Source organism: Lycorma delicatula, chromosome 6 (assembly GCF_047948215.1).
Source record: "Lycorma delicatula isolate Av1 chromosome 6, ASM4794821v1, whole genome shotgun sequence".
Taxonomy (NCBI): domain Eukaryota; kingdom Metazoa; phylum Arthropoda; class Insecta; order Hemiptera; family Fulgoridae; genus Lycorma; species Lycorma delicatula.
In genome coordinates, this window is record NC_134460.1 from 128,952,041 (window position 1) to 128,978,523 (window position 26,483).

At 27.8% G+C, this 26,483-nt stretch overlaps 1 protein-coding gene and 1 long non-coding RNA gene across 3 annotated transcripts in view; both read right to left on the reverse strand.

Moving 5' to 3' along the window:
* The window catches only part of LOC142326670 (uncharacterized), a 232,638-nt gene extending 221,596 nt beyond the window's left edge, over nt 1-11,042 (reverse strand). Inside the window, exon 1 of the long non-coding RNA XR_012756830.1 lies at nt 10,997-11,042. This is a non-coding gene — a long non-coding RNA (uncharacterized LOC142326670). The remainder of the gene's footprint in view (nt 1-10,996) is intronic.
* Nucleotides 11,043-22,521: 11,479 nt separating this feature from the next.
* dac (dachshund family transcription factor) overlaps nt 22,522-26,483 on the reverse strand; it is a 665,435-nt gene continuing 661,473 nt past the window's right edge. For both annotated transcript variants that reach the window (XM_075369564.1, XM_075369563.1), the window contains exons 12-13: nt 25,918-26,001; nt 22,522-22,916 (exon numbers count right to left, since the gene is read on the reverse strand). In XM_075369564.1, coding sequence (XP_075225679.1) covers nt 22,864-22,916; nt 25,918-26,001 — 137 coding nt within the window. In that variant the 3' untranslated portion in view covers nt 22,522-22,863. The remainder of the gene's footprint in view (nt 22,917-25,917; nt 26,002-26,483) is intronic.

Consider the following 26,483-nt stretch of genomic DNA (forward strand, 5'->3'; position numbering starts at 1 on the left):
ATAAGTAACAATTTATCATACGACTTACTTATAGCTTCAATATTGACGCTAATTGTAAATAAACGAATTCGGCAAAGAAAATAATTGTAGAATATGAAAAATAACATTTTAAGTTGAAAAAATCGTTAAATCATATATCTAGTTCTCCATACAATTTTTTAAATTATTTTCGTTATTTAAACAAAATTTTAAAATCGAAAAAATAAAATTATATTTTCAAATCATTGCGGCTAGTAATGTTACATAGTTCAATAGTATATGGGACAGGAAAGAAATTTAACAAAAGAGAAATAAGGTTCATACTGGGGTTAATGTTCGGCAGCAGTGACGGAGCGTCAACGAGAAAAAAAGGACGTAACCGTATTTTATTATTATACGTTATAAATAATTTAGATATTTAATTTTATTACTAATAATTTTACATGTTAATCTAACAGAAATAATAAACATTGAATTAAATAACATTTTAATAGTTGTCATTAATCTACAAAAATAAACAAATTTACTAAATATTAAGTATTATATAAAAGAAAAAAATCGTAAACAAATTTTATAAGTAATAGGTAAACCGGATTTATAAACCATAAACAAGAAGAATATAAAATTAACAACAACATTATATTTAACAACGACAACAAAAATAAATATAAACGGCACGTGAATTGTTAAAAAAAAATTACGTGCGAATAAATTCAATGATGATAATGGAGGAAAAGTAATAATACCAATAAAAGTAATTGAAGCAGTTAAAATATGTTTTAAAAGACGTGTGTAATGTAATGAAAAAGACGTTTGGTTTTATAGAATTAGATAAAAATGTAGGATAAGAAAATATTGTAAATTAAACGTTTCATCAAATCACCTTCGTTATTCGTAATAATATGTGGGTTTTTATACATTATATACATATATTACAAAAAAAAGAAAAAAAAAAGATTAAATAAAATAAAATGGTAATAAAGAATACTATAGTTTTATGACAGAGAGAATATGAATTAGAGATAATTTGTTTTAAATTATTGTAAAGAAATTTTCAGATATATATATATATATATTTAGAGAGAGAGAGAATGGTATATAATACTATAGACACTGGTGTATACATAATATAGTAATGTGGTTAGAAGCGTGGAAACAGAGTGGTCTGTAATCGAAGACTTTCTTGAATATAGAACCTGCAATCTACAACTATTACATCTGAAATAAACATAATCGTTTGGTTTGGTTGCTTAACACATTCATATTAGGTTAGAAGTTAAGTTAACGTGGCCTACATAATCTCTTATACGTGATTCTTAAACTAATCCGTCACATTTTAATGATATTAAATATATATATATATATAAATAAAATGGAAATATTTTCTAACTATATAAAGAAAGTTAAATTGGATTCGGCCGGTCTTAAAAATAATCATTTTATGTTGTTATATATTTGAATTTTTTTGTATAATGATTATATCATATGAGTTTATTGAACTAACTAAAGAAAAAAAAACATTTTTTTTCATAAGAGGGCAGAAAAAAAAAATTTTAACTTTTAGGTGTGGCTTGGATATGATTGCATAATCGGACAGAACGTTTAAATTTCCTTCTTTTAATAAGAGAATCATGCATATTTCGGAATTTGCTTAGCTGGAAATAAGTACACTTTGTTCGATTGACCTTCAAAATCTAATCTTCTCCTTATCAGAAAATTTAAAAAAAAGGTATGTACCCGTAGACACAACATATATTTTTATCTTCTTCACACAAGTACAAGAAATGGAATTTTATCAGTTTGCTATTTTTTAATTAACTTTTTTTTGTGCTAAAACTCTATGTGGTGTTATATAAAATACTTATTTAGATGTTTCTTTAATTGTATGGTGACTTAATTTTCAGCTATGTATGTTATTTCCTTTTCCCCAAATAAAGTCTTTCTTTCTTTTCCTGTTTAGCCTCCGGTAACTACCGTTCAGATAATACTTCAGAGGATGAATGAGGATGATATGTATGAGTGTAAATGAAGTGTAGTCTTGTACATTCTCAGTTCGACCATTCCTGAGATGTGTGGTTAATTGAAACCCAACCACCAAAGAACACCGGTATCCACTATCTAGTATTCAAATCCGAATAAAAATAACTGGCTTTACTAGGACTTGAACGCTGGAACTCTTGACTTCCAAATCAGCTGATTTGGGAAGCCCCAAATAAAGTCTGGAAAATATATTCCAAAATAGTTAATCGGAGAATTAAGAAAAAAACAATCAAAATTCTTTCGTAATAACATATAGCGATTTTATAATTTAAATTTGAATATATCGTCAGGAAAGGTGTAATTAGTTAGATGGCAATGGCTTATTAAAAAAGCATGAATGATTTTTTTTTTTAATATGAAATCTGCTATTTCATTAGTTAATAAACTGCTCCAAAAAGTACATCGTGTTTACTCCATACTTAAAAGACAAATTGCATGTAAAAATATACGAAAATAAAACTGATTAAAATAAATATTAAAAATTAAAAAACACGACTGCCAAAAAAAAAAAAAAAATATTGACACAAACTGCTCTTTAATATAATATAATTAAAGTGCGTGCGGGTGGCAGTTTTGTAAATAGTATAATCTTTTTCAAATTGTTTAAATTTACTTAAATGCACGTATATACATATTTATGTAGCCTATGACACGCCCGGAAATGTAACGATTCCAACGAGGAGCACATGGAACACATCTAAATCGGTTCAGTCGTTGAGCTGCTACGATGGAGCAGACATCCATATATCCTAAATACATTACACTCCTTTTTTGGCGATATGTAATTAATTTTTAATTAAAATCATTTAAATTATTTTTTAAAACAATTTTAGAACTATAAAAATAATATGATATTCATGATATTAAATATATATATATATATACATATTATTTAGCTTATTTAGTTACACTGATTAAATTTTAAATACTTACATGAGACCTAGCGTTTTTGTGGAGATAAGATTTCACTTACGTTATTTTTAATATAAAAAATAAAACTTAATTTTAGAAGTAATAGAAAAATTGCAGTCATTAAGTAAAAAATATCGATAGAACTGCGTAGATCTAACATTAAAATAATTTAATAAATCATTCCCCATTTGTGAAAACTTAAAGATATAAAAATTTGGAAAAAAATCAACATATAATTATAATAATGGTTCAAACTATAATAATATTAAAAAAAAACTGTCCTTATTTTATTTATCATATAAATAAATAAATGTTCGAACATTTTTGAGAAAATTAAATTATAACCCTATAGCAACATATAATAAGGCATATAACTGAAACTGCAGTACTATTTTCACAAATATCTCTTTAATTTTATCTAGGCTGTGTGGTACCTTGGACTTCACCTGGATCGGCGTTTAACCTGGAAGTGTAATGTGAGGATGAAGAGGAAACAGCTGAACGTAAGGTACAGGAAACTTCACTGGCTGCTACGGAGGAATTGAGATTTCACGATATCCAACAAGCCTAATTTATAAGGCAATTCTGCGCCCAATCTGGATGTACGGTGTAGAATTGTGGGGAACAGCTAGTACTAGTAATGTGGAAATTATACTACGATTCCAGAACAAAGTAGCAAGGGTGATTGCCGAAGCGCCATGGTCACGCGGAATGATGAGATTCACGATTATTTAGAGTTTCCGTCGGTTAGTGAGATTGCACGGCAGCGCAGTGTCAAATATCTGAAGAGGCTTGAGAAACATGTAAACCACTTTGCAATTAATCTACTCGATAACAGCAGGGATGTTCGACGGGTGAGATGTGCCCATGTTCTCGACTTAGGTTCTGCGTAACAATTAGGAATCTAACACTATCAAGTTTAGTGATGTCGTTCCTAATTTCTTTGTAATTTTTTCTTTTTATTCTTGTCTTTTCTTTTTCTTTATATTTTTCATTATTAATGTTTGTTCTTGTGGACTAAATGGTGCCGAAATTAATGTTTTGTGGTTTATGACTGAGCTTGAATAATTCATATTAGACTTTTAAGTTTACTTGCAATTATTTATTGTGTATTACTTATTTTGGGGGTTCCTTAAGGAACCCCTTATCACTTGCTTTTGTCAGATAACTTATGGTTCCGCAGGAGAGCCGATTGTAATTATAATTATTGAGAAAACTTTTATCTTAATATGATAGGACATTTGTTTCTAAAGTTTAAAATAAATGCGTATAAAATAAATTAAAAAAAGAAAAATTGATGTGGTCACCACATTAATTCCTTGAAAGTTTATTAAATTACATATACACATTTTTTAAAATGAGAAGTCCGTAACATCTTATTTCATTAATAACATCTGTTATTTTTCGTATTTTTTTTGTTGTTATTATTAAATTATTATTTATTGTAAAACTTTTTTCAATCACATGTTAATAATTATTTATATAAACTAATATATTTAAATTAAAAAAAAAGTTAAAAAAAATGGAGATGTAGTCTGATTCGAACCGATGTGTGTTTCCCTTGAAAAATTCAAATATTTCATTAATTAACAATTTATTTGGCTATAACTGTGGAACTAATGATAATTAGTAACACTTATGATACGTTGAAAAGCTCTCAATGAGGGCTTATTACTGCAGTTAAAAAAAAGTCCAAAATCCATTTTAGTTTTTTGGATTTGGGCTTTTTTGGATACTTTTGGTTCAGTCGATTGCAATCAAAAGGGGAGGTGCACAATTAGATGTTGCAGCAATCCTAAGTCCTAAATTTCAACATTCCACACCTAATCGTTTTCGAGTTATATGCGATACATACGTACGTACAGACGTCGCACCGAAACTATTCAAAATGTATTCAGGGATGATCAAAATAGACATTTCCGTTGAAATCTGAAAACCGAAATTTATGCGATCACAATACTTCCTTTACTTCGCGTAAGGAAGTAAAAAAAAAAAAAAATTACAACTAGTTATCAAAAAATAAACTTTCCTTTAGATAATAAATTTCTGATTGTGCAAGCAATATTGGTCTTCAAATTTCTTATGAAAAAACAAACTGGTTTTTCAATGACAAAGAAAACAGAACTCAAACCCTTAAAATTTCTGACAACAAAGAAATAAGTAGAATTAAAAAAAATTAAATATTAGGGAAAAATCATAATACTAAATATAACTGAAAAAAAGAAAATTGGATGAAGAATAGAATACAAAAAATGGAAACTTCCTATCATCTCATGAAGAAAATTTACCATAAAAAATTCCGGTCATGTAACTACAAATTGGGGCACTATAAAACTGTACTCCTATCAGAAGCAATGTATGGGACAGTTTTTTTAAAAACAAGAAATAGCAAAAGTAGAAAAAAGAATTTTAAGAAAAATTTATAGACTAAAATGTGAAGATGTAATTTACAAACTGATAAGTGAAAAAGAAATTTATAATCTTACAGAAAAAGTAGGGGACTTAATCCGGAAAAGAAGATTACAGTTTTACAGACATTTATTCAGAATGAACAACCAAAATTGATAAAACAGATATTTTATTTCAACATAAACAGAAGGAGAAATACCAACTGATTTGATTTGATTTTTTGCCCTGAGGTAGATAATCCCCACGTCCGGAACACAACATCTATGTTCCACGTCCAGGGCGGCAACAGCTGTACCTTTGTACATCACATATAGCTGGCTAACGGGGTTCCGAGTAAATTCCTCGGTTATGCCTTGTTAAGTTTGACCTGGTTCCAACTTCAGGTCACTAAACGGACTGGATTTTTGGCTACCTGCAGGAAATGGAATAACAAACGATTTTGGAAATGGATTCATACCACTCTTAGAGCTGGCGATGTGGCGGCCAGGGTCAATGTTATTGCAGGTGTAACGGAGACCCTTCCGTTGTCCACATGCCCCCTGCGATGGCAAGCATGTAGCAATGGTGCCCATGTATGTCGGTGCATGGGAGCTCTGAAAGCTTCGGTGAGTAGGAGCCTGGAGTCAGTGCAGAGACTGCGCATCCGCTCTCTGCCAGGACATATGCCGGTTCCACCGGAGTACCGGATAGGACCTCCAAGGTTAGTAGCCCTGGAGTGGGGGTGTACCCCGGCGGCTAGCCTTGCTACAGAAGGGATCCACTGTTCATGAATATTGAACATTCAAACGTGGCAGAGGGTGCACGTAAACACCCTCGTTTAGAAACCTCCGATTCGCCGCAAGCGAAGAGGAAAAAAAGTAAAGAATCTGATAGGATAAAGAAAGATGCTGATAGGATCAGTAAAGAATTAAAGAAAAGTCTATTTGGCTATAGCGCACCAAAGCCAAGATTTTTAATTATTGCAAGGGAGAATGAAACTTTCAAAAAGTTAGTCCATTCCTTATCGCAAGAGAAGTTACAAATTGTGCTGGTGGTCCTGTCAAGGATATTCGTAAAACTTTTAATGGATTGCATGTCGAAACCATCAACGACATGCAAAGCCAGAAAGTTTTGGCGTTGAAGAAGATCGGTGAATTGCGGTTTCTGTCCGCATAGCACACTGAACTCATCCAGAGGAGTTGTTGTTTGTCGCGATCTTCTTAATTGTACAGAAGAAGAAATTGTACAAGAAATGTCGAGTCAGGGAGTAACTCAATGTCGCAGACTTACTATGAGAAGAAATGGTGAGATTCTTCCTTCGACCTCGCATGTTTTGACATTTAATAGGCCGAATCTTCCTGAAAAGGTACGAGCTGGCATCCATCGGCTTGATGTACGAGCTTTCATCCCGCAGCCGATGAGATGTTTTAAGTGTCAACGATTCGGACACACAGCTGCAAGATGTGAAGCGCAGGAAATATGTATATGTGGAGAGAAAACACATGAGGGTTACCCATGTAAAGACCCTCCAACCTGCGTTAACTGTAAAGGGCATCACAATTGTCGTTCAAGAAACTGCCCTACATATAAATTAGAAACAGCAATTCAGGAAGTTAAAACGCTTCAGAAGGTAAGCTATCCTGAAGCAAAGAAGATTGTTAATAAGCGTACACCACGACCATCGACTTCTTATGCAGAAGCAGCGGCTGCCCCTTCCACATCTAAAATTAATGTGGAGCATTTGCTTAACACGATGGCACCAAGTCTTGCGACGATGATTGAAAGAATCATTGATTCAAAGATTGAGTCGACTCATCAGAGAAAACAAAGTAAAGATGAGAAAGCTCATCCCCGGACTGACGCCGTTGACATGAGAGACACACCAGCGCCGTTTAAAAAACCAGCTAAATCTGCGATTGTAAAGTCACCAACTTGTGTAAGAATTAAAAATCTTGATTTATCTGACAAAGAGAAACAGATCGCTCCGTCGTGTAGTCACAAATCCAAAGAAATTGTGACAAGAAAACCTGAATCTGCGGAAACAGAGGTGCAAGTTATTATAGAAAAAGCACCAGGCGCAGATGAAATAAAACCTGTACCAATAGAGCCTCCCAAAGCGCAAAGACCAGCTTCGGTGAGAGCATCTATTTCAGCCGGACCCAGTACTGCAGTAGAGATAGAGTCCGGCTCATCCGCCGCGGAGACATCATCGCACATTAATTTAGATTCTTTAGCAAAGATGCTAACAGCGCCGGCGAAAGTTTCATCAACTGACGTCAGCCGAAGAACGTCACTGGTATCCGAAATAGAGGAAGACGATGCCATGTCTGAGGCCTCAGATACGCTGTCATCAGAGGTTGAGGCCGTCAGAAGAATGGAGAAACGTAAAAAAGGATGGCCGAAAGGAAAGCCTAGAAAGTAATTTTATTGGATCACAAGTTATAAGAAAAGTAAAATTTTGATCATTTTTTGACACATGAAAATGTGAAATTTTGAACCCTTTTTTATTTTTATTTATTTTTTTTTTTGAAGTGTGATGGGGCTAATGACCAAAGTAGTCGATGCCCCTAAAACCCCCCCCCCCCAAAAAAAAAAAAAACCAACTGATTTGAAGAAATAGAAACAAATCTAACATTTTAAAAGTTTCTACAGATCCGTGTAAAGATAGATACATTTAGAAAAGTGATTCGGGAATCTAAGTTTCCATAGAGAAAGATAAAGAAGAATAAACCTTAATAGATGGACGGAATAAATGTGACAACAACAGAGCTAAAGAATAAAAACCTTTTGGGGAAAGAAAATTAAGTCAAACCTATGTAAACGTGATTCGTAGAGATCGAAACGAAAAGAAAAAAATAATACATTTTTGAAGCTGAAAATAATCTGCTAATAAAAAGTTGAAATTTAAGAAAGTTTTAATGCGGTCTATTTTTTAATACGTGTTCCGGTAACTTTTTAATTTTATTTAAAACATGGATAGAATTAGAAAAAAAACCAGATGTATGAAAAAGTCACTACGAAGAACGCAGTAAATTTTTCTTATGAACGAAAAAGTCGTATGAAAAAGTCACTACGAAGAACTTTTGAAGGAATTTTTCCACTTACATAGAACAAATTTCGCTTCTACGGTCGGCAGACAGGTGTAGCCGCGTGGCTTAACGCATCAGGTACCAAGTCAACCGAGGGATCGAATTCGAGACCCAGCCAGATCAAGTTACTTTTTTATACTTTAAATATTATTCGTTTATTTAATTCTACCGCTCATATGTGACGTCATAACGTAGGAGACGACTACAACAGTATTTTTTTTGGGATGGGGTACGATTTTGTAACTTTGTTTAATCAAATATTGCTATTTTTTAATTGTTAACAAATGTGTCTAAGAAAAGTATCACTTTAATTAGTCGAAATCTCAAGGTACTGAGGATGACGTTGCTCTAAAGTTTTACCCCCTTGACCTTTTAAGTTGAAAATTTAATTTCATCAACCCCATATATAGAAGAAATCTGACCCAATTTGGTCAAAATCGGTCCAGCAGTTCGGGCGGTATAAGGTGATTTAGAGACCAACACCGAACACACACACACGAACATTTACATCCGGAAAATTTCCATCCGGTTTTTTAGATTACGTAGATGTCAAAACATCAATATATGGTGAAACCTGTATATTCCCAAATTGGACGGATTGCAATACTTTCCCTACTAGAGCTATAGCTCTTCTATAGAGCTAACTAGACGGGAAAGTAAAAGAAAGAAAATAAAAAAAATTGGTACAGTAGTTTATGCTTGATTGTGTAACTACCAAACAAATTTACTTTTAGAATTATAAATTAGTATTATAATACTGTATCATAAATGTATTATACTTGGATGTAAATTTATAAGCGTAAAATCTGATTTATCATTTGTACGACTTTCGATGTACAGTAAAACATTTAAAAAAAATCTCCTTTATCTTATTATCTAATATTAAAGTAAAGAATTTTACCAGATTAAAACAGAATTTGTATTTATTCACTTAAATACTCGCTAATATTTTTATTTCCTTGTACGATGTAAAAGAAGTATTGTGATTGTGAAAAATTTCGATTTTCAGATTTCAACGGAAATATACATTTTGACAATCCATGAATCCATTTTGACTAGTTTCGGCGTGACGTGTGTATGTACTATGTATGTATGTACGTACGTATCTCGCAAAACTCGAAAACAACTAGCCGCAGGATGTTGAAATTTTGGATTAGGACTTATTTACTTGTTCACTTCCTCTTTTGATTGCAATCGACTGAACCAAAAGTTTCCAACAAAGTTCTAATAAAAAAAAAAAAAAAATGGATTTTGGACTTTTTCTTAACTGCAGTAATAAGCCCTCATTGTGAGCTTTCAACAATATATCATAAGTGGTACTTTTCATTGGTTTCAGAGTTATAGCTGAATAAAATTTTAATTAATGAATTATTTGGATCTTATAAGGGGAAGGCACATCGGCTCGAATGAGACCTAATTTCTGTTTAACTTTTTTTAAATTAAAATATATTCATTTATTAATAATTATTAACCTCCGATTGTAAAAAAAGTTTTATAATAAATAATAATTCAATAACAACTATAAAAAAATTAGAATAAACAGAATTTATTAACGAAATAAAATTTGATGTACTTTTCATTTTATAAAAGTTTGAATATGTAATTTAATAGGCGTAATCCACATCAGATTTGGTAAAACATCTGATTATTTGCGTTTTTGTTGATGGTTACATCATAATAATTTTAAAAAAACATAGTATTAGATACATTTATTTAAAGAGTAATAAAGGGACTTTTACTCTATCCTAATATTTAAGGTAAGATTGTTGAATAAATATATTCGATGCTAATAACTAATATTTTAGCAATTGCGTAACTGTCCACTTTATTAAAGAACTGGAGGATCGTATCTCACTTTCAAATGAAATAAGTTTAAATGACGTGCAGCAAAAAAATGTGTATATATAATTTAATAGGCGTACAAGGAAGTTATGTGATGTCCACATCAGATTATTTTTTTAAATCAAGTGTGGGTGAACGCAAAAGCAATTACTTCTTCCCATACAGCTTGTTTGAAAATTAATACAATAATTTTGCTGGCTAACAGAAAATAAAATTCATATTATGCGTGTACATGAATTGTGTTGTAATATTTATAACTAAAAAAACCTTAAAACGTGTTTTTACGTCTGTATGGAATCTTAATTGCAATCGTTTGATCAAGCTTTGCCTGTACGTAAACATCAAGTAAATGTAAGACATAAAAATATATTTATAATATCGTTATTTTGAATGATTACGTTGAAATTTTTTAGAAAGTGTGTGTATATATAAATACACACACATACACACACACACACACACACACACACACACACACAAACACATAATTTATGCATGCCTAGTAATGTCACTAACACATTGGACTTTGTAACAGATTAGAACAGTAGTTTATTCGATTGGATAACTCACTCATATACTGTCATTAACCTAAATTAATAATCATACAACACGTAAAACTTGTTTGAATAGGTGTTTAAATTGTAAAAATGAACGTGTAGTTTCTTTATATATAGTTAAGAAGGTACTGTAATAATACAATTTAAACTAATTTAAAATAAATATTAATACATAATAAAGTAACTTACATGTTAGTATCACATGTTCGGTTATTCCTAACAATCGACATTAACCGGATTTGAATCTAATTTAAAACTTTAAGTACACTATGAACTGTTTTAGTAACTAGTATTTCTTGTTTATTAACACAAATTACAGCGTTCACTAATAATATAAATTATTTTAACTTAATAGTAACAGATAAAACTTAACTAAAATAACCAATTAATACCGTAACCTTGCAACGCAATTTGACTTACAACGCATGTCACACAGCACATCTAGCGACAGACTACGCAAGCGATAATGTAGCTGTATGCGGGAGTACCTGTCTCTGTTCATAGTCTTCATCTCTCACTGAATATTATCATATACACAGCGAGTTACCTCCTGTTGATTTTACGGACTGTTTTGTCAAATACCATTTCATTCCTAAAATATATAAACCTTTGTATACATGCATCTTTGTCTTTATTTAAAATTCTGATTACTCAAATACTTTGTTATTTTATCTACATGAAAACATTTTGTTTGTTTTTAAATTAGATTTCATATAATAAAAATATTGCATGAATTTTTTCCCTGAATAATAAAATAGTCCATAGTTGTTCCATAGTAGTCAATTTAAAAAAAATCTTTTTCTAACAAAATTCTCGTTAATACGATTTATTTTCTGCAACAATAAATTTTACTCTACGCCATAATTTTTTTTTGTTGTCTAAAAAAACATCTAAACGTGTTAATTGTGCGTTATGTGATGTGATTGTATAAAAGTTTTCTAAAAAAAAGGTAATTTATTTAAATATTATAACTTACGTGTGTATATATATAATATAGTACATAGAAGTACTATATTAGTACAAGTAATATTAAAACAAGTACAAATATATATTGTACTACAATAAACAATTACAAATATAGTAAAACAAAAAAGACTCTGGTGATTTCTGTATTTCTCTTTTTTTTGTATAACTTCTACAGAATTTTTTTCTTTAAAAGTAATAACATGACCCTCCCGAAGCTGTGTTTATGCTTAAGTCCAGGTCCTCGGCTCTGGGGGTGGGGCAAATAAAGAAGATAAAAAAAATTAAGTTCAAGAAAATATATTTTTGTCTGCAACGTAGTATGAGAACTGACTTTTTTGTGTAAAAAAAATGAAAATTAATATTACGTAAACAGCAAAAAGTGCTAATGACAGGAATATTTTAAGCATTTTTGTATTCTGTTAATACCGTAATACGCTGTATTTCTATTTTTATCGTATGATAGATTTCATTGATTTTATCAATTTAAAATGCCCTCTTGTCTATAAAATTAAGGAAGTACAGTTTAGCGCTTTAATTGTAGTTTAGACATTTCTATTATATTATCCTTTGTTCATAGTTTATAGATTTATTTATGACATTACGTGCTTGTCGCCTAAAGGTATGGAGCAAAGAAATATCACCTCATCTCAGATTGTTCATCTTTTTTATCTAGGTTTATCTTGGAATTAGTTGTTTCATAGAAACTATATACATATATACAATACAGACAATATAAAAGCTATTTCAACATTTAAACTTACAAAATTAATAAAAAAAAAAAATTAAACGAACAGATTATCAGATAACAGATAGTTATAACAGATTATTTGATTACTTATTCAAGGGATTTCTAACCTTTTAAAGACTTGTGTCATTAATCCCACTGACAAGAGTCCTACCTGTAACTATAATGATTAAAGTTCTACGGAAGAAAAAGTTTCAATATTTTAAAGAGATCGTTTTGTACAGACTAAGCAACCTAAAATCGAACCGATACAGACAAAAAAACGTTGTATGTAACATTTTATAAATAAAATTAAAAACCACAAAATGAAAACTTAAATTAAATTCTGTATTTACTTACTTAGCCGGCCGCATGAATCGTAATCGATTCACAGCCTTACGCTGCCTCCACCTCATCCTGTCCTTCGACAGCTCCTCCTCATACCCCAAGCGTTTCAGGTACTCCCTAATACCATCGTAAATATTCTGTATTTATATTAATAAAAGTTTACATATTTATCATACTTTTACAAAAGACATTCGAAATGAGCGCCCTCTGCAGCGATGCACTTTTGTGCGTGTTGAGTCACCTGATGCAATACACGTTGTTGTCAACACCCTCAATTTTTTGTTGAATTCTCCGTCATCTTCAGTCCACCTTCAGTTCATCAACAGTGTGAGAATTTTTTTCAAAACTCTATCTTTCAACTATCCTAAAAGGAAAAAGTCACAAATAGAAAAATCTGACCAACGCCTTGGCCACCGCCTTCTGCTGACAGTAAAATCCGTATGATGTGTTGAGATGAATCATTTAATACGTGACACGTTATCTATCTTGTTGGAAAAAGCCGTATTTTTTCCCAATCTGTTAAACGAGCGTAAGATTCTTCGAAACTGTACGGTACACTTCTGTAATGATAGCCGGTCACTACATATTTGCCCCAGTATACCATTACCAGAAGGAGTAACCATACATAAATTTTATCATCGTGAGAACTGACGCACCAACATCTGATAAGGATTCTCAGACATCAAATGTCTGGGGTTGTACGAATTAGCATGCCTAGATAAATACAACCGTGCCTCATCTCACATGAAATATATCATATAGTCTATCTGTCCATCGACAATGAATTTGAGAAGCCAGTCGCAATAATTAAAATGTTTTAGTTTGATCAATCGAGTTGTTTCACAGTTTTTAAGCGATACGGTTTCAAATTTAAATCATGAAAAACCTAACGGCGGAGGTGTGAATTTTACACCACTTTGTTGTGATAATTTACGTATAGATATTTTTGAATATCCGTTGGAGTCCTAACGGAAGGTTGCCTACTTGTTTTTCGTTAAAATCGATCCCCTGTTGTAGCCATTTTTAACGAAATTATGCATGGTACTCTTTTTAGGGATATTCGCATTCGGAAATTTTGAGTTTTTCGAATATTTGAAGCGATTATCTTGAAAATATCAAGAACGCATATAACAATCCTTTCCACGATAAATTAAGTCATTTAAAAAAAAAACACAGCTGCAAAGAAGAAAACTATACTATTCTCAAGCATGAATAATTTGAACTGGCATCAACAGACGAGATTAGTAAAAACATAACTAATCCTAGTGCTACTATTGTAGCTTTAGGGTTAGCAGCGTTATAGGTGTTCAAAGAACAGTAGTTCAAGCTGGCTCGGTTCAGTTTTAAGTTGCTCAAATGGTAATTAATAATTAAAATAAACTGCTTAAAAAAGAAATTATTTTTGGGCTGGGCTACCTAACAGAAAATATAACCCAACGTTTTAGTAGATTTTAGTTGTTTATTAATATCACTTTTCCATAATATCTTATGGCAAAAGTAATGTTAAGAAACTACTACGTCACCATTTTTGTTAAAATACACTTTAGAAATTTAAAGTTGTTAGGAATTTAAAATTATTATTAGCTACATTATATGATACTTTGGTCTTTTATCGGTAAATTTATACAACAGTATTATCAATGTTCATTCCTAATAAGTTTTGTTAATTGTGACTAATATCAATGTTCATTCACTAACTAATCTTATTAAATATAAAGCGCTTACTAAGCACTGATACTAATGAACTTATAATGTATTACTTTGTACCTAATTGTTGTAGGTACTTGTTACTAGCATGAATAGTCTATAATATCTAAGTTTCTAATGAGAAAACGATAGTCGGGTTATCAATACATCATGGTTATTACCCCCACTACAATCAGCAACAGAAGCACACTTAACACAAATCTGTGACGGATTAGCACCACTACTACTCATGATCTTAGACTCAGGATAACGGTCAAATGAGTGTAGAAAAGAAATTGTAGTCCTAGATAATCTAATCTGTAACTTAAAGTTTGAATTTTAAAATCAGCATTTTTAATTTTATTTGCTAAATTATAAGCCAATTCTTATTTTGAAATGAATGAATATGATTAGTACAAAGAATTAAATTTAAATCTATGTTGTTTCTATTATGCGTATTTCATATTTTCTAAGTCACTATAATTTTGAAACTCTGTTTATTTTCTAACTGTAAAATAAGATGATTTTCCGTTGATAGTTATTTTCAAATTTATTTTAAGAAACTTAATTTGAATTTCTAATTGAAATTTTTCATAACTATACACTAAAGTTTGCTCACACATACACATACATACACAAACACAAAAAGCTTTAAATAAGAGTAGATTATGGTGGTAAATTAAAGGATAAATTATCAAACACAAAAAGAAACCAAGTGACATAAAATTAGGTTTAATACATTATTACATTTTACAGATCTAAATTCTCAATACACAGTGAAAAAAATGGTTGATTTCTTTAGTTTATTTTATTATTTTTTTTTATTACTTTTCATCAAAAAACACAGATTTGGGATTAAACCACCTACATTAGCAGTCCTAGACAAGTGTGTATACATGACATGACATGGCCGTGCTATTTACACTGACTTGGCATATACATCCATACAAGTCATAAATTAGTTTATAGAAAAAAACACCAAAAAATTTATATTTTTATTAATATATTTATTTGTAGATGATTTTTTTAAAAATAATAAATTTATAATTGATCAAACAAATGTGTTTTATTCTTTTATTCATTTCTGTACAGATGATTAATTTTGAACAATATGGTATCAAAATTTATTATTTTAAATTGTAAAATATAACACAATATTTACTTTTAAACGAAAAAAAATTATTTGTGCTTTGGATCCATGATAAATTTTAAATAATAAATTTAAAATTAAACTGACCCTAAAATTTTTTATTGTCAAATGCGGCCTTTTTTATTAAAACTATTAGGCCTATTTGAATAAATTAATAGTCTATTAAAAAAAATATATTAAAAATTAAGGCTTAAAAGTGTAGGCAGGATTAAAATTTCTAAATAAATAATAAAAATCTTATAATTATTAATTAAATTCTCTTTTAATTTCTATTATTTTTTCTTCATTAATAACCTGAAATTAATTTGTAAAACCTTTTTTTTCTAATTCTTTGAAGGAAATCATGATTATAATAAATTTTGTTTTCTGTTAAAAATCGATATTATATCTTATAAAAAAATTTTGACATTTTTTTATTATAATATATTATTTATTCGAATCGATAAGTTTGTTAAATCCACCGGATTAGTCTAGTGGTAAAAGACGTTATTGTAGATCATCTAATTTTGAAGTCAAGGTTCTTAGGTTCAAATCCTAGTAAAGGCAGTTGATTTTATACGGATTTGAATACTAGATCGTGGATACCTGCGATGTTTGCTGATTGGATTTTATTTAACCGCACGTCTCAGGAATGGTCAGTCTGAGTGTGTTCAAGACGACAAATTTACCGGTAGAGTTATATTACACTGATAAGTCACTAATGACTAATTTTTAATCAACTACAAAAAAAAAAAGAAAGTATTAATCGTATGAGAACTCGTGTTAAACTGACTAAGACTTCGTTTTTAGTTCTAAATAACAGGTTGAAATAATTTATTTCTGATTACGGCAAATAAAACGTTTATTTTAGTTTACTTTAAATTTTATATCCTTTATGTTTGTAACATCTTTCAATTTAAATAGTTCTTATTTACATAAAAAAACAAACCGTCATTGGATTCATTATTTTTTTTTTTTTAAATAAGTTGAAAAATATAAATTTTATGTGCTACAAAAAATTGTTTAAATTTATTCAAAATTTTCTTTTACTAATTATAAAATACCAGATTATATACAAATATATTTGCAAAACCTCCTTAATAGTATATTATATTTCTAATTTTTAAAATACAAAACAAAATGATAAAAAAATATTTTTGGGATGATTTTTACATAATTATAATAGATTTTTTTTTTTTTTTTTAAATAAGTCAATATAAAAGGCGTTCAATTTTATTCAAAAAAAAGGTAAAGATAAAACAAAAAATTAATCTAACAGGAACTTATCATTGAAAAAATTAAGGAACATTATTATTAAAATGTCTAATATAAAAGAAATATGCAATATTTATATAAAATTAATTTCATCAAATCGAAAGCACAAATAATAAATAAATAATAACGTGAAAATAATGAATTAATTTGTTTTGATATATCATAATTTCAACAAAATTTATTACTTATAAAGCTAATAATTAAAATAAATTAATATTGTTATAATATTTATTTTTCTGTAAAACCACTCTTTTTCAAATTATTTTCAAATGCTTTATATATATATAATAATTATATATTTGTTTTTTCATCTAAAGATATGATTTTCGAATACTTTTCAATAATAAAATTTGACTATAATAATGATAATAATTAATATATACAATACACTTATATTTAAATAATAATAGCAAATATAATATAATAATAATAATAATAATTATAGCGGGTTTATTATAACACAAATAATAATAATTAATAATAATAAAAATTAAAATATAGTGATGAAACGAATGTTTTATTACAGAAATTTTTTTAAATTATTTCACTTATTTATTTATTCATTTATTTTTAATTACATAATTAACTGACCTCATTAGGGATCACATAAAATAGTAAAAATAATAAATACTTATATCATAACAGCCTTAAAATTATGACTTTCTCTTTTAGTTTATATTTACTGGAAAAAAATTCTATAACCAAATAATAAAATATTAAAAGTTATAATAATAAAATACATTTATTTTTATTATTATTATTATCATTATTATAATTCAAATTCGTAATAAAATTAAATTAAAATAAATTTCTTTATGTAATAAACGCCAATTCAAATTCTATTTTAACTGATGAATATTATGTATTTAGTAAATATATATTTTATTTGGAAGTTAATTTTATGGCGTTTGATAATAAGATAATTAAATAATTATGAAACTGGATGTATACGATAACAATAATAATAATAATAATAATAATAATATAATAATAATAATAATAATAATAATAATAATAATAATAATAATAATAATAATAATAATAATAATAATAATAATTATAATAATTTTACAGCCATTAATTTAACATATAATTTAGCCCTTAATGGATTATGTTAATATTTTTACAATTTTTTTGGTTGAGGTATCTAAAGTTCAATTTTGTTTACATGTCTCCTGATGATAAACGTTCAGTCATTTTTCATTGACATTAAATGTTCGCTGAATAAAAATCTGAACACATCACTTTTTGTATCACCGATTAAGTCAATTGTAATTTATAATGCACTGTCTTAAAATAATTAGCTGAACTTAAATAAATACATTAAATAATATGTAACAATAATAATAGATTTAAAATAAAATAAAATAAAAACATATTTACCTATATTCTTGCCATCTATAAGGATCTATCAAGATCATTTTTCCTTTAATAATATCAGTTATATAAAGTAAATTCAACTAAACAAAATAATTATTTCCTATAATTAATGTTGTGAAAGTTATAACTATAGAGGAAATGTAAAATCAATGAAAATTTCACATTTAATGATCTTGAAATATCTTTTTAGATAACAATAATATTCGTAAAATATAAAATAATACTTCATTAACATAATAGAATTATTTTTCTCAAATTTATTATAAAGTTAAAAAAATAAATGTGGGAAAATAAAAATTTATTTTTATGTAAGATAAAATACTAAATTTTTATAATACTTATATTTATTTAAAAAATTTATCAAAAATTAACTTTAAATATACGTATAAATTATTAATACTTCAAAATGTTGAGATTTGAGAAAAAAGTTATACTACTATATTACATTTATCCATTGTAAACTTTTAATTAAAAATAAAATTCGTTAAAGGTAACAAAAATTCAAATTATTAAACAGTGATAAGTGCAGTTTTACTAATTATTATTTTATAAAATGTTTCGCGCATGCTGTAAAACAAATAAGCTCCCGTGTATTCAATGACACTGCACACATATCTGTGTACAGGAGTTTAAGAAGATAATAGATAAGGAACGGGAGCGAAAAAAGACAATTAATTATTTTGTAAATTAAAAATGTTTAAAATATAATACATTGTAAAGTCCTATTTACTTTAATAAATTATATTAAGATATTTGAAGAAGCAAAAAATTTTATTACAAAAATTAAAAGAAAAAAACTCATATTATTTAAAATATGATCAAACGTTGTGGTTTTGTGGCTTTAAGCGGTGTCTTTTGTGTAGTATTTATCTGCGGTCCTATCTTATTAACATGCAAGGCGGTCTGATTTTATATATCATAATCTTATATGAGTATGACGAAATTGCGTAGCTCGTTTCCGTTTTCATCGGCTTCTTTTGGTTTATTTCTATTTTTAAAATCTTATTATAAATTCTTTTATTTTATTTTCATACAAAGAAAATAAAGAATTTTACTCAATATTCAGTAGTAAATTATATATTTACTACATTTATTTTTACTAAGACGTATTATAAAATTTTTTTTCAGATATTATATTCAAAAATAAATATATTATAAAAAGTGAGAAAATTGTTTTTTTCTTTTTTCTTCTAAAAACAGCTTACGTTTTAAAAAAATTAGCTGAATACTAAAAAAAAAATTATATTAAAAAAAATATAAAATATTAAAAACATGATGAAATGAAAAGTCACCCACTTAAATAATAAAGATTAATTTATAAATGTGTTCAAAACTTAAAAAAAATTCGGTTATTTATTTTTGAGTATTTCCTTCAAAATAGTAAGATATAAATATTTAATTAATGTTAATATTTTCATATCTTTTAAGTTCATTATGAGAAACCTTACCCAATAGATTTAAAGTCGGCTTTTTGTTCACAAACCACTGTTTAAATAAATTTAAATTAACTATTTATTCCATAATTCAGCCATGAGTCAGCCTGAATATGTCTTAAAAATTTAAGTAATGAGTTAAAATTGAACCGTAAGAGTAATCTTGGAAATCAATCTGCGATTATTTTATCCGAAAATAATCAAGTGGAAGACAAGCATTATATATATATTATTATTTTAATTTATTATATATTATTTTATTTAAAATTTTATGGTTAAAGAAAAAAAACTATAATAAAAAAATAGTTAAAAGATCATTACAAAGTGAATTTAAATCAAAAAAGACTACTTTAATGGACTATTAATCAAATTTCAAGTTACGATAAAAATAGTACGAAAATATTAATTTTAACACATAATTTATGTAGATTAACATACTAAAGAAAAATATAGCATACTTTAAATAAATAATCAAAAGTAGTTGCAAGAAAAAATATATATTTACTCATAGTTATAGCTGAAGTATTACATCAAATTTAAATAAATTACGTTTTTTGCTAAACGACCAATTACGTGCATAATATTTTAGTTAACACATTATTCACTAAGAGCTGAGAGCAGAGTTAATGAAATATACATATAAATGTAAAAATAAAAGTTATTACACTACATACTCAAAAGCATCTCCATTAAAAAATTCATTTCAAAACAGTTTTATTTTTTTAATAGAAACTGAAATATTGGCTTTTAAAAAAAGTTTTCAATTTCTAAAAGAAATTGTAAAACAATAAAACATAAAAATTTTTATTAATAAAAAGTTGGATCTATATTACAGACAAATTTTAGTGAAATGCTGGAGTTATGCTCGTAATATTTAATCATTATCAATGATTATAATAATAAAATGGTTTATAAATAACTAACTTCAATTCGTTTACATTGTCATTGCTCTCAACTCTCAATACAGGCAAGTTATAGATATGTATTATACATGCATTGATGCATTCAGTACTAACTCGAATGAATTATTAGTTCTCAGTCAATTTAAAATTACAATGGATAATGATTTTTAATACTAAACTATAATAAAAATTAATTTAAAAATTGTAAAATTACAAGACAGATACATAATATAAATACACATAAACCTCCTTTACCACTATTACACTCACTTTATCTTTATCACCACAGTCTTTTATTCCTTTAGCAGTAGGCGATACCTCTTCCAGATTAAAAAAAATGTCACTTTCTGTATCTCCGAATAAAAGTTTCACAAGATACAACATTTTGTACTATGTACAGCTTTAAGAGTTTATCATTCGTCTCACAAAATTGAGTTCATAACGATTACGTCACAATTAAGTACTTTGTTATATGAAATTATGTATATGTATATAATGGACAACGCACTTATATTTATTATTAATAACACTGTAGGATTTTATTTAGGAAACCTTTTTGGAAAAAGAGAAAATTTGAGAGATGTAGGAGTATATTGGAGAAATGCGGGGTAAAATGTAATTTTCATTGAAAATAAATTAACAATAAATAATTAAAATAAGAAAATAATTTCTTTTTAAATATCTTTAAATCATTAAATTATTATAGGGTGATCAAAAAGTGTTTTTAACGCTCCCACAATAAAAAATATATCATATAAGCATAGTTTATAAGCACCTCAATAGATGAAACTAATTTAAAAAATAATAATTATTTATGTCTCCCATTATATTATAGAGAGTGAGGCATGTATCATTTCCAAAAGGATTTTGAATTCCCAACTGAAAGAATTGATCTATTTTATTTGATATGGTACAATTTTTTTTTTAATCAATATTCATAAAAAATAAAAGCTAATAATTAGAAATGGTAAGAATTAATATTAAATATTAAGAAACCTTGAAAAAACTTGATATTTATAAATATATCTTTTTGTATATGTATGACGACATACTAAGATAATAATCTGCTATAGTGCGGTTTATTCGATCTTTATTGTGTGTTCGTTAGTAAAAATATTGCCTACAGTAAAAATTACACAAAGATATTTTAAGTTTTACATCCTCTAAGCAAAATAATTTTTACAGTTGATCAAATTTTAACCAGCAAACACACAGATGTATTGCTTGATTATTTTTTATTTTATTTTACGTACTTAATTATTTTACTTTTTATACTTTTGGTTAAATTTGTGAAAAAAGTAATAAAAAGAAGCTATTACTTAAAAATATTTACACAAGTTTATACTCTTCTATCACCCTGAATTGAAATAAAAACAACTATTATGCTCTCAATAATTTAAGTTTTATCTTTAAAAATATTATATAATTTTAAACTAATACTTTAATTTAAAAATGTATTTTGCAATTAATAAATAAAACAATATTCTGAGGTATTAATTATACAAAAATTCGTATATTTACAACAGAAAATAAAGTTATGTTTTTTTTTAGGCTATGAAATTTATAACACATACTTAATACATTTTTTCCAATAAAGATGCACAAAATTTATGAACCACTCATTTCATTAAAATATATATCAGTTTTAAGAAATTAAATGAAAATAAAATAAAATTAGGACACATTTTGAGATCGTTGTTTGTTTTTTTTATTTAAACTAGTTAAAATAAATAATAAAATTATATAATTTAAATAAAGATATATTCTCAAAAATAATATTATTTAACAATTATTTATGTTGTAATTATTATTCAACTTTCTATCTATATACACAATTTAATAACAAAGAAATTTGTACTATTTTTATTACCATGAACACATACATATATGTAGAATAAATGTTTTAAAATTACAATAATAATGTAGTTCAACCATGAGGGATTTTTTTTCATGAAAAAAAATCGAACTTCTTTATCAGGAGGAAATGCTATGAACTGTTTTTTTTATTAAATAATAATTTTCATAATGGAATGAGTGGTTAAATTATTTTAATCTGTTCAATAAATAATTATGAAATTAATTACAAAAAAGGGTTACGGTAAAAGGACGGGAACAGTGTTTTAATCAATTAGCCTGTTGAGATCTTGCACGTAGCTTAAAAATAGGCTGTTTGTTGTAACGAAATTTTTAGCGTCATTAAATGACGCGGCAGTCTAAGTGGCGCTGCTGAATAGGACCGAGTTTTTGTAGTAACCCGCTCGTGATTCTGAAAATTAAACAAAAAATAAAAATGTATATTCAGTTACTATAAAAAAGTAAAAACTATTATCATAATTTAATAACGTGAAAGTGTTATCCACATAGTGTTATCGATTAAATCGATAACACGATAATATCGTGTTAAAATCGATTAAATCGATTATGTTAAAATTAACATTATAAACATTTTTTTGTTTTTAAAAATTTTTCTCTTATTTAAGATTAGAAAACTAGGACTCTGATCTCATTCTTCTTGTACGTATATTTTAAGTCAAGGAATTCTATTTATTATTGATACCGTGTGTCCCAAAATTTTTGCTAAAAATCTAAGTAAGTCATAGAAAATGAGGAAATTATTTTAATATACTGAGATTCTGAAAGTGTGATTTAAAGTTAAACTAATAGAATTTTAATATATTAAATTATCTCATTAATGTGTAAACAAGATTTAAATTTTAAATTATATTTTCATATATATGTTCACATAATTTTTCCGTTCTGTTAATTGTCTTTTTAAAAAATTATACAGGTATTATACATAAATTTTAAATCATTCTTTTCGATGATAGGAAACATGAAATGAAAAATATTTTAGTAATGTAGTTTATGAGTACTATTTATCTTGGTCTATAATTATATATATATGACTAAACTCATTTTTTATACCATCATATACAATAGAAATTCCTCCCCTCCCCCAAAGAACATATTGAATACATTTCAGTTTACAGACATTAAAATTAAAATTCATGTATATTAGATGCCATGCCATAATGTAATTATTATAATAATGATAATTACGTCCATTTTATAACATTATTTTATAATATACTATTAATATTGTAAGTTTTTATAAAGAAATTTCAAGTTCTTTAATTCCTATTTGCGTATTATTTATTCTGAAAATATTAAAATAAATTTACTTAAAGTTTTTATGATAATGTATTACAATTAAATGAAATCTGAGAGTATGTCGGACTAAACTAATAGTTTTGTCTCATGAAGGCAATTAAATGATAATGAAATTCCAATTAAAAAAAAAGTTAAAAATAGAAATTCCAATTTAAAATATAAGAGTTACACCTGTCCCCTTAAATTGATCAACTGCCCTCACTCATATGTAACAACAGAATATGTGCCCCAAGGCATAATTATTTTGCTAAGTTGTTATTTATTTTATAAATAAATAAATATATATATATATAATATGTATACGTATATATAATATTTAGCAAGGATTTATGAAATATATTGCATTTAATCAATATGAGAAATTATTTACACAACAGTAGTTATTAGACGGAAAAATATTTGCTTAATATTAGAAAATAAATTTATTATTTCTTTATATATTAACCTTGTAAACTTTCTATTGTAATACTGTTAATTAAAAGTTGTGGTTTGCTACATATTTAAAACCCAAAATGTATGATGATATCACGATTCGTTCTATTTACTAAGCAAGAAATCACTTTTAAAAGAAGTTTAAAATTATAAATTCTTTGTAATTTTATAAAGTATAATCGGATAAATTATTGAAAATAATTTTAGATTTCCAGATCACAAATTATTGCAAAGTTTGTGAAAAAGTGAGAATACGGTCATGTTTTTTTGTTGTTTTTTTAGTAAACAATAACGTAAATATAACTCTCTTTAATTTTTTTACATCCAACAGGCCTTTAATAGGGTATGGTTACCTGGCTTGTTCTATAAATTAAAATTAAAACTTCCTCAACTCTACTACCTTGTCTTACGGAGTTATCTTGAAGGACGTTTCTCTCAGGTAAGATGTAATGATGAGTTATCGAAATTCTTTGAGATTAGGTCGGGTGTCCCTCAGGGCTCTGTACTAGTTCCTGTGTTATATTTCATATTTACAGCGTACCTTCGAGCCCTGGAAGATTGCATCGTCGCCACATTTGCCGATGACACCGCTATCCTTGCCGTTAACGAAGAACCTGGCCTAGCCTCGCGGGAGCTGCAAATCGCATTAGATTTTGTCTGCGCATGGCAGAAAAATGGAGGATTAAAAATTATGATGTGCTTTGATTAATCAGGATAAATCAAAGTATGTCAAATTCGCCATGCGAAAGGGTGACTGTCCCAGTGTGTACTTGGATGGTGTCGTGATCCCACAAACAGAGTGTGCGATACGTAGGACTTTTCCGAGATCGGCGTTTGACCTGGCAGTGTCACCTGAGGATGAAAAGAAAACAACTAAACGCGAAGTATAGGGAACTGCATTGGCTGCTACGCAAAAAATCACGCCTCACGTTATCCAATAAACTACTTATTTACAAGGTTATCTTACGACTAATCTGGACTTATGGTGTGGAGTTGTGAGGAGCAGCAAGTAATAGTAACATAGATATCATACAACGCTTCCAAAACAAAGTAAGAAGAGCAATTGCAGAGGCACCATGGTTCACACGAAATGATGAACTTCACGAATACCTAGAGCTTCCGACGATTCGTGAGGTTGTGAGACAGCGCAATGTTAAGTACCAGCAACGATTTGAAAATCAGGTCAAGTACTTAGTAATCAATCTGCTTGACAACAGCAGGGACGTCCGAAGGTTGAAACGTCTCCATGTCCTATCTTAGGGGCTACTGCATGACAGTTTGATAAATGACAACGCCAAATCTAGTGACATTATTTTTATTTATTTTTTAATTATTTATGTCTTCGTTTTGTGGAGTATGAAGCATTGGCAGAAATATTTTTCCTAATGGACTTCAAAATTACTGATAACTATTACTATGATTTATTTATTATGGGAGTTCCTTAGGAACCCCTTATCATGTGCTTCTTGTCAAGCGACTTACTTATGTTTCCTCTTAAGGAGCCGATTCTAAATATACTGGTTTTTGAACAAAAAAATCTATAATTTAAAATTTTATTAAATCTCCAAAATATTTTTCGTGTTATATTAATATAATTATATAAAAGTTATATCATAAAGATAACTGTATCAATTATATGAAAAAGTAATAATAACAATTGTTACCTTGAAGTGGAGACTTGACATCTCTCTCGGCTTGTTGTTGTTGCCTGGATTTCCTTTCCAGTTCAAGTTCCTGTGCTAGTGATTCTAAAACAAAAAAAAAACAAAAAATTTAAATAAAAGATTTTTTGTATTAACTTGCATTTAATATAAAACTGATTTCTTTTACAAGCCTGTTTATCATAAAATTTAAAATTTTCCAAAAATGATAGGTGATCTAGAATTATAAAATTTTGTCATTAACATTTTTCAAAATCATATGACTAGTGGATGTTAGCTTGCATATAAGTTAAGCAAGGTGGCATAACCGTATTACTTGCCGTTGGTCGTATATATGACACAAGTTACTCTCAAAAAATGCATAACCATTTCAGAAAATAACAACCATTCCATGATAGTTTTACTAGGAAAAAGGAGAAGTAAAAATATTTTGCGATGACTTTTTCACAAAGTGGAATGTACTGTTTCATATTAGCTACTTCATTGAAATTAATTAATATTCAGCTTTGTCGGAGACAGGATTCTGTTTACGAAAAGTTTTTAATTTTTTAATTAAATCATAATTTTTA